The sequence below is a fragment of the Arachis stenosperma genome, chromosome 5 (genome assembly GCF_014773155.1).
Source record: "Arachis stenosperma cultivar V10309 chromosome 5, arast.V10309.gnm1.PFL2, whole genome shotgun sequence".
Lineage (NCBI taxonomy): Eukaryota > Viridiplantae > Streptophyta > Magnoliopsida > Fabales > Fabaceae > Arachis > Arachis stenosperma.
Genome location: NC_080381.1, coordinates 38,261,678 through 38,272,015, shown reverse-complemented (window position 1 = coordinate 38,272,015; position 10,338 = coordinate 38,261,678). Strand labels below are relative to the sequence as shown.

Sequence of the window (10,338 nt, the reverse complement as noted above, 5' to 3'; positions counted from 1 at the left end):
ATTTTTTTTGGAATTTTGTAAATACAGTAGCAGAGTTCTAAATTTTATAAAAATTCAATTCTAATCTAAGTTCAGCAAAACCTAACTTAAATTGAAGATTAGGATCTCTAGAGTTACCTTACCAAGAAAAATAGGTCGTGCATAAGTATTTACAACACAATAAGGTTTTAGATTGAATAAGTTTAGGAAATAAAAAGAAATGTAAGTTGCCCCTCGAAAGGGTTAAAGTTAAAGACAATGATATTGAGAGATAAAAAGAAGAAAGAAGAATGAGGAACAAAGAATGAAGTAAAAGTTGAGAATTGATGATGTTAATCAATCAAGAATAATAAAATATATGAGCAATGAGTTAAGAAAAGTTGAGAATAATGAGATGAGATATGAATTGGTATTGAGAATGAAAATGATAAGTTGTAAGAAATGATTGAATAACTTGAGCTTGGGGCGTTGTCCCCATGTTAGCTGGGATTTTTTCCGTGGCTATTGTTGAGCTTGGAGTATTATTTTCCCCATGTCAGCTTGGGGTGTTGTCTCTTCTCCCCATGTCAGCTTTGGATTCGTCCCATGGATATTATTGAGCTTGGGGGCATTCTCTCCTCCCCATGTCAACTTGGGCATTCTCCCCATGGTGTATTTTGAGCTTGAGAACATGTCGGGATGGCTACGTAACCGACAGTTGATATCAACAACCATAGGACAGGCATGCATCATGTGCACATTATTTGAATTGCTTGTTTGTGAACTATTTGGGAATGCCTACGTGATTATAATATGCTATCTATTGTACTTGTTATCTGTATTATTTGTAAGTTACTTATGCTTGCCTTGTTTGCTTATTTTTCTGTGTAAACTAATTGGTGATGGAGGAGTGGAGGAAGGGCGGACTGGTTTGGAGTTAATGTTAGATTTAAAATATGTACGGTTAGAATTCATTAGGCCACCTACCCCTTTTTATGCCTTCTGCCTGGAAATTAAGCTTTACAATTGCATGATGGGGTTATAGGATTGCCTCTGGCATTCCCAGGACCTTAGTTATTATACATGTGGCACATTTACCATGCTGAGAACCTTCGGTTCTCATCTCATACTGTGTTATTATTTTCAGATGCAGGTCAAGAGGCTCCTCGCTAGGCGTCTAGATTTCTGAAGTGGAGTAGTCCTTGGGATATTTTGGGTTTATGTTTGTATATGTGTGTGTGTGTGTGTGTGTGTGTGTGTGTGTGTGTGTGTGTGTGTGTGTGTGTGTGTGTGTGTGTGTGTGTGTGTGTACTTGAGCACTTAGCTTTCTCTCCAAGAAATTAGACTATTTTGTTCCTCAAACAGGTTACAAGGAGAGTTAGGAACTGGTTTCTGTATTTGGGTATTTGGGATACTTATGTATATATATGTAAATATTCTCTGGCCAGCCTTGGTTTCACAGGCTGAGTCAGGAGCTAGTTTTACTGTATTCTTGACTCTCTTTTCGTTCTTTTGTTTATTTATATCTTGAACCTTTAGGTTTCTTGGCATGCAATTTATTCCTTTTCTGAGTGTTGTGCTTTTTATTTTGCGATTTTATTTTACCCGTTTCTCAAGGCTCCTGGTTAAATATCTCTTTCACTATTATTATATATATTCTTACTTTTAGAGGTCGTAATACCTTACTATCTCAGTCTTATGACTTAAGCATAAGATTAAGTATGGTAGGGTGTTACATTATGGTATCAAAGCAATTCGTTCCTATAGTGCCTGAGAACAGACTGATTATGCTTTTGTGCATTCTCTGTGTATGTGTCTATATGCTATTAGGATATCTAACTGATATATGCGGCATAAACGTTCATGAGCATGTATTTGAGACTTAAAGCACTAGACTTGTGATATTGAGACTAATCAACTTGATATCACTTGTTTGGTGTGTATAGGGACCAGATGTCGACTTGCGGATGCGGACGCGGGCGAGGTAGAGGCAGAATAGGAAATGCTATGCCTGAAGTGACAGGGAATAATCTAACCCTGTAGACTTCATGGCTACTTTAGGGAATATGGCCGTAGTGATGCAAGCGACAGCCGAAGCCTTGGAAAACCAAATAAATAATGGGAATAATGGAAATAACGGCGATGATGGTCCTATGACGCTCTCCTCCTTCCTAAAGGTTCATCCTCCGACCTTCAGAGGAATCTCGAACCCTACTGATGCGGATAATTGGATACAAGCTATTGAGCGAGCATTACAGGCTCAGCAGGTTCCTGATGAACAGTGGATTGAGTTTGGAACCTACCAGTTGCATGGTGAACAACATTGGTGGTAGGGCATGAGGCATATTCTACAGCCTAATGGGGTTGTGATCTCTTCAGAGTTGTTTCGAGAAGAATTCTATAAGAAATACTTTCCCATCTCAGTTAGGAATGGCAAGGAACTTGAACTGCTTCAGCTGAAACAAGGCCAGATGACCGTTACTGAGTACACAAGCAAATTTGAGGAACTGTGCCGCTTTTCACGTATCTGTCAGGGAGCTCCTGAGGACTTTGCTGGGTGGAAGTGTATCAAGTATGAGGGTGGCCTTAGGGGCGATATTCAGAGCTTCGTTGCACCGATGGAGATCCGAACCTTTTCTAAACTGGTAAACAAAACCAGAGTTGCTGAAGAATGTCTGAGAAAGGCGGCATTAGACAAGAGTGATCATCAAAGCTCTATTAGGGAAGATCACGGAAGAAATTTAGTGCCTCGAGGTCAAGATTTCAAGCGAGGTGGCAATACTCCACAGCAACATCAAGGCCAGAGTAGCTTCTGGAGGTTCAATAATAACAATAACCAAGGAAAAGAACGCGGAAAACAGGCTCAGTTTCCGCAGGATGACTTGACTTGCAGGAGGTGTGGAAGGTACCACCCAAACACTCCGTGTAGGGCCGATTGGGATGTCTGTTATTACTGTGGAAGAGCCGGGAATATGTCTTGAAATTTCCCAGAAAAAAAGAGTCAGGATGCTAAGAGAGCTCCACAGGCGAGACGAGTGTACACTATGATGACGGATGGAGCTGAAGGCACAGATGCTCCGATTAGAGGTAATGATGGACTAGTAATTAAAATTTTGACAGCTTTGCATGATAATGACCTGTAACACTTATCATAATCCATCACCGGGCTGTGAGAATTGTGACTTCCAAGGGAATGATCGAAAAATGACTTTTTATTAATGAGACAAAACGGTATTTGGTTGACTTCGAGGGAGTGACTAGGTTCTTGAAGAATAATAGATAGAGTTATGTAGCAAAAGAAGATTGAAAGAGTAAACATACAACTTGAGTCATAGGATAGGGATCGAGAGGGTTGAGAGTGGTGTGACGACACTATTAGAATCGATGGAACTCAGAAGCTTAAAGGATTATGAAATAGAGGACGAGATCCATTCAATCAAGTATTCCCAGTATGAAATACCAATTGGATCGGAGAGCGCGTTAATGAATCCTTCCGAATCGACCTAACCTTCTTTTGTAGCTTACAATAGAATTCTACCCCGAACTTCTTTTTAAATAATGAATGGATAAATTCCTAATCCTATCCCTGACTTGCACGAATCTCGCTTCCCCCAAATGAATCCGACTTTATCTTGTCATAATAATATAAATTCATAAATCTTAGAAACTTTCCGCGAGTAGAATTGCTCTTTTTTTGTAAAATTGGTAATCCGTTGACATAGGCTAAAGTTTATTTAAATTGGTGCGCTATATCTTCTTCTTAACAAACTTGAATCTCCATTCTCTCTGAGAAAGCACCTTAACTTCTTGTATATCTTGTTAATCTCTAGAACTTGATGTACTCACCATATAGAGCATCCCTTTATTCTGCAACAAACACCGTTCCAATAATTCAATTACCTCTGGAATTATCATCTTTACAAGCTTAAGTCAGCATCACGTATAATGCCTAACCAAAAAAAAATGTCGGTCCCTTAATATTCTTCCATACCTTAGAAAACATTACTGTTTAGACGCTTGAGAGCGGAAACGGTTTTGAACTTTCTCGAGAGAAACTAGTTACACATTATTAAATATTACTTTGAGAGACGGTGCAAAATTGAGACTAAAGAATTAAAACTTGGATATATTGCTTCGCTTATAATGTAAATACAGAATAAGAATTGGAGGGAGAACACATCTGAGGATTTTAACCTGAAAAGAGAAATGATCAATGCGACTATCTTAGGTTACTAAACTTGAATTTTGGGGGCAAAATTCCTAATTAGGTGGGTAGGATGTAAACCCCGTAAATTTAGTATTAAAGAAAAAATTAAGTTTTAATAAAGAAAATTAAAAATGTAAATCTAATATTAAATAAGATAGAGCTAATTAAAACGAGAATTTTGACACTAATTTTAAAGAAATCGGCCCAAGATTAGGCCGAACGGGCCGAACTGGTTGAACTGGACCCAAACTGGACCTGTGGGTCCCACCCACTCACTTAATAAAGTGAGTTCAGATCTTCTTTCTCCCTTCTTGCATGCTAAACACGCTGCTGGGCAGCCATGGAAGAGGAGAAGAAGCAAATCCTCACCTAAACTTCAATCCTTGATAACTTTTGATCCGGAGCTCCGATCGCTGCACCGTTTGCAGCCACGCGTCCACAGCGTTGAACTCTACAAGGCGCAGTACCTTTCAAGGTGAGGAAATCAAAATCCCAGCTCCTATTCTCTCTTCTTCAATTCGGGAATATTAAAGTTTTTGGGTGTTAAGATTTTGGTTAAATTAATGATTATAGGATCAAATTGAGTTGAGGAATGAGCAGGCTTTGGTTTGATTGAGGCACATACAAGGCAAGGATGACCTAAATCCTAGCCAAATCTTGAATTTATCATGTAAAATCTGAAATTGAAGTGTACATGTATATTAAGTGTGAATTAAGTTTATATATAAGCATGGAAATTGAAAAGTAAGCATTTGGAAGTTTGGTGGTGATTAAAGCTAAGATTTTGGGTGATTTCTCAAAGCTTGAGGGGCTGTGTTGTGACTTGGGTGGCTACCTTGGACTAAATATAGTGATTGGCCAACGTATGATTTAGGTTTTGCGCGTTTAACATATAAGATTTTGTGAAAATTTAGGCTAAAGCACTATAGCATAAGTTGAAATGGATGAATGTGTTAAATGATGAGTATTTGTGATGTTAATGAATAAATTGATGTGGTATTGTGTTGAGTAATTGATAATGGGAGTTAAATGTATGTATGTATATATGCTTGTGGTTGGAAGGGTGAAATTTTGAATAATGTATGAGTTTTATGAATTGGAGTGAGTATTAATGTGTTAATAGATAGTATTAATGAAATGGGGCTTAATTTGTTATAATTGTGCAGGTTTTATGGGTAAGGATTAGAATTATGGGTAATGGGTAATTGTTAGATGCAATTTCTAGTTGAAGGTGATGAGTTAGTAAGGTTGATGTTGCTGAAATTCTATTGATTGGTTGGTTTATTATTGTTAGAAGAAGTGCACAATTTTAATGCTTTAAAGTGTGCTTGTATGATATAAATCATGGTAATTTCTGATAGGTACATGGAAGTGAGGTTTTGGAGTAGGGTTATGATATAATTAAAGTAGATATGGTGATGAATGAGAGGAATTGTGGATTAGTATAAGTTGGAAACCTAGAGGACTAAATTTGGTTAGTGAAATTGTGAAGTTTTGCTGTAGAAATTCCTAATCTATTTGAACAGCAACTTAAAATGAAAACTGAGAATATTCTGGACATGATTTTCGAAGATATGATTTTTTGAAGTTTAGTGGTTGCTGCAGATTTTTCTGGTTTTTTGGTTTTGCAGTACCAACTTCCAGATGCTATAACTTTGGAATTTAAATGGAATTTTGAGTTGCTTTCAAAAAGGATTTAAATATTTATCAGTCTATTTTAAGTGAGAACAAGTTTCAGGTCCATATCTATTTTGTAGACTTAGATAAGTCATTTAGAAGATGGGTTGTTTACTGGAAATTCTGAACTGATTCATAAAAACAGGGCACATCTTCCAATTGATAATTAATTACTCAAACGAAGTGATATGAACCTAAAACTTGTGGGTTTTTAAACTTGGGAATGTTGACTGTAATCCCACCAAAATTTAGAGGCAACAGATTAGAATTAGAATTATTGTGGGATTTATAAAAATACTGCTGCTGTCTATTTTTTTGGAATTTTGTAAATGCAGTAGCAGAATTCTAAATTTTGTAAAAATTCAATTCTAATCCAAATTCAGCAAAATCTAACTTAAATTGAAGATTAGGATCTCTAGAGTCACCTTACCAAGAAAAATAGGTCGTGCATAAGTATTTGCAACATAAGAAGGTTTTAGATTAAACAAGTTTAGGAAATGAAAAGAAATGTAAGTTGCCCCTAGGAAGGGTTAAAGTTAAAGACAATGATATCGAGAGATAAAGAGAAGAAAGAAGAATGAGGAACAAAGAATGAATAAAAGTTGAGAATTGATTATGTTAATCAACCAAGAATAATAAAATGTATGAGCAATGAGTTAAGAAAAGTTAAGAATGATGAGATGAGAATTGGTATTGAGAATGAAAATGATAAATTGTAAGAAATGATTGAATAACTTGAGCTTGGGGTGTTGTCCCTATGTCAGCCATAATTTTTCCTTGGTTATTATTGAGCTTGGGGTATTGTTTTTCCTATGTCAGCTTGGGGTGTTGTCTCTTCTCCCAATGTCAGCTTAGGATTCATCCCATGAATATTATTGAGCTTGGGGGCGTTCACTCCTCCCCATGTTAGCTTGGAGATTCTCCCCATGGTGTATTTTGAGCTTGAGAAGATGTCGGGATGGTTACGTAGCCGACAGTTGATATCAACAGCCATTGGACAGGCATGCATCATGTGCACATTGTTTGAATTGGTTGTTTGTGAACTATTTGGGAATGCCTACGTGATTATAACATGCTATCTGTTGTACTTGTTATCTGTATTACTTGTAAGTTATTTGTGCTTGCCTTGTTTGCTTATTTGTCTATGTAAACTAATTGGTGATAGAGGAGTGGAGGAAGGGTGGACCGATTTGGAGTTAATGTTATGTTTAGAATATGTAAGGTTAGAATTCATTAGGCCACCTACCCCTTTTTGTGGCTTCTGCTTAGAAATTAAGCTTTGCAATTGTATGATGGAGTTCTAGGATTGTCTCTGGCATTTCCAGGACCTTAGTTATTATACGCGTGGCACCTTTACTATGCTGAGAACCTCCAGTTCTCATCCCATACTGTGTTGTTGTTTTCATATGCAGGTCAAGAGGCTCCTCGCTAGACGTCTGGATTCCTGAAGCGAAGTAGTCCCTGGGATATTTTGGGTTTATGTTTGTATATATATATGTGTACTTGAGCACTTAGCTTTCTCTCCATGAAATTAGAGTATTTTGTTCCTCATACAGGTTACAGGGAGAGTTAGGGACTGGTTTCTGTATTTTGGGTATTTGGGATACTTATGTATATATATGTAAATATTCTCCGGCCAGCCTTAGCTTCGCAGGCTGAGTCAGAAGCTAGTTTTACTATATTCTTAACTCTCTTTCCGTTCTTTCGTTTATTTATATCTTGAACCTTTAGGTTTCTTAGCACGCAAGTTATTCCTTTTCTGAGTGTTGCGCTTTTTATTTTGCGATTTTGTTTTACCCATTTTTCAAGGCTTCTAGTTAAATATCTCTTTCACTATTATTATATATATTCTTACTTTTAGAGGTCGTAATACCTTACTATCTCAGTCTTATGACTTAAGTATAAGATTAAGTATGGTAGGGTGTTACAACCTGCAGCGACGTTTGATTCCCGCAAAGAGAAAGCGAGCTTTGGTGGAGTAGCCTATCCCCACTTGAGTTGGTGAGAAAAAAATTTATTGGTGGGTTCTCAATCTCAAGTGGGTCCACACAATCTTAAAGCAAAAAATAAAATAAAAGAAAAGTGAAGTGGCTTTAGCCACACACACACACACACACACACACACACACACACACACACACACACACACACACACACACACACACACACACACACACACACACACAGAGAGAGAGAGAGAGAGAGAGAGAGAGAGAGAGAGAGAGAGAGAGAGAGAGAGAGAGAGAGAGAGAGAGAGAGAGAGAGAGAGAGAGAGAGACTTCATTAATTTTTCATTGTAAGGAAACAAAAGTAGCGCCATCGTCGAAGAGAAGAAGAAAATTTGGGAGAAAAGGGCAAGTCATTTTTTATCCGATTAAACCGATAAACTTGCTCCATTTCTTATGAAATTTTAGTATGTTATTTCTGGTGTAGAGATGAATATTAGAATATAACTTGCTAGTTGTATTGTCTTCTCTTTTGTCTGATTTGAGATAGCTACTTTGTGGAGGGTTTATGTTGATTCCATCAGTTTTGGTGATGTATTTTGTTGATTATTGAGATGCCCTAGTGCTACTAGGAAGACTGATTGTGTACCTATTATTCTAATAGTGAAAGATTTTACTGGACTAGGTTTTGTGAATTTTTGTCCCTCTTTTGAGGGTTTTCTCACATTAAAATTCTAGTATTTGATTATTTAAATTTTTGCCGTTATATTTATTTGTTGAAATATCTTTGGTATTACCTATTCAATTCCACAGGTTTTGAGAAAATTCTTTTTGGTCCTTTCGCTATTAGACAGGTTCTTTTTTGAACCTCTGCTGAATTTTTCCAACACTTGATTAGAAGTAGATGAAAATTGTAGAGGCATGCATTTTTTGATGATGTGATCTTTGAAACCTTGCCCTTGAATAACATTGAAGGCTTGTTGCTATCAGATTTTGAATTTGATTTCACACAACTTATCATGAATAGGATTGAATGATCTATGCTGATAGATGACTGGTGTGGCATTGTTGTTCATGATATGATTGGTGATGGAAGAAGAAAAACTGTTGGATGTAGGACGAGAATTATTTGCAAAGTCCTGGATCTTTTGAACCTTTAAGCTCTTGATACTATAAAGAGTTTTTAGGGAGAAAGCTAGTGCAGCAAGTAAAGCAAAAAAAGAGAGTGCAAAAAACAAAATTGAAAAATATGAAACTACAATCATGATAACTAGAATTAAAAGATGAAATGTTACAAGAGTTCTCAAACTTATATAATAGGTGGGACCAAAAGAAAATATAAGAGAAATTTATTTAAGAGTAAAAGATCACACTTTACCCTCTAAAATAAAAATTCAAAATTGAAAAGATTCAAATTCAAAAGGTGGACTGAGATAAAAGCCAAAGACTCACTACCTAATATATAACTACTTGCATTAATTACCACTTAATATCTAGGTTACACTTAACTTTTTTTTTGGATTTATTATGATCCTGTTTTACATCACTGTCCTTAACAAAAATAAATTGTATTAATATTAAAAGATAAATATAAGATACAAGTATAAAATAAATAAAATAGATAAAATAAGAGTACAGTTGAATTTGGTTTTGAAAATAGGAGTACGGTTAAAAAAGAAAGCGGAGGGAATTTATATTAAATAAGAATACAAATAAATCTTTATATTAAATACAAATACAAATGAATTTTTATATCTTGGCCAGTTATAGTGTACAGATATAAAGATAAAGATGCCTGCCCTTCTTAAATGTAATGATGACACGTCGAACTCAAGCTGTGTGCGAGGGAGCAGCTTGCAGAGCTTGCTGCAGGTTGTCTAACAGCTTGAAATTGATGCATGCACAGCTGAGGGGAGCACGCCCAAAAGGTGTAACGGGTTCTGATGTTTGGGCTCCGTTTTAACAAGTAGTGTGATACATTTGCATCTTTGCTATATTAGCTAGTTAGTTTAAGTAGTTTTAGCTTAATTTCATTCACTTTCTTTGAAATAAACAAGAACTTTGATGAGTTTTATCTCCATGTATTAAAGTACCGAGAACTAGGTGAACTTTGGCCAAATTCATGCAAATAATTCAAGGAGCTTATAAATGAATTATTATGAATGAATCTCTTGAAATTGGTTGCATAGAATGGCAAGACTTTGAGAAAATTTCTTTGGTTAATGATAGGTAATGAAGCAAGAAGACATGAAGCAAGAATGAAGCAATGAGCACGCTGCCAACTCCAGCAGCACTTTGGCAATGCCAATTCCAATACTAAATCATGGAGCAGGGGAGAAAGGCAATATACATGTTGCCAACTTAAGGAATGGAAGGAGTGTTTATCAACAATTCTGGTGAGCCTCAGCCAGGGAAGGTGTTGCACGTTGCCAACTCTAGAATGGCGTTGCCAACGCCAATGTGTGCAACCCATGAAGTAAAGAAGCCCTGGAGCTAGGAGGAATGAAGTGAGTGCGTTGCCAACTCCAATCCACGTTGCCAACGCCAATG

The 10,338-nt window shown here is 36.6% G+C and overlaps 1 protein-coding gene across 1 annotated transcript; it reads left to right on the top strand.

Moving 5' to 3' along the window:
- Positions 1-2,294: 2,294 nt before the first annotated feature.
- Positions 2,295-2,939, top strand: LOC130980717 (uncharacterized). Its single transcript, XM_057904368.1, has one exon. The coding sequence runs from the start codon at positions 2,295-2,297 to the stop codon at positions 2,937-2,939; it is 645 nt and encodes a 214-aa protein (XP_057760351.1).
- The last annotated feature ends 7,399 nt before the right edge of the window (positions 2,940-10,338 follow it).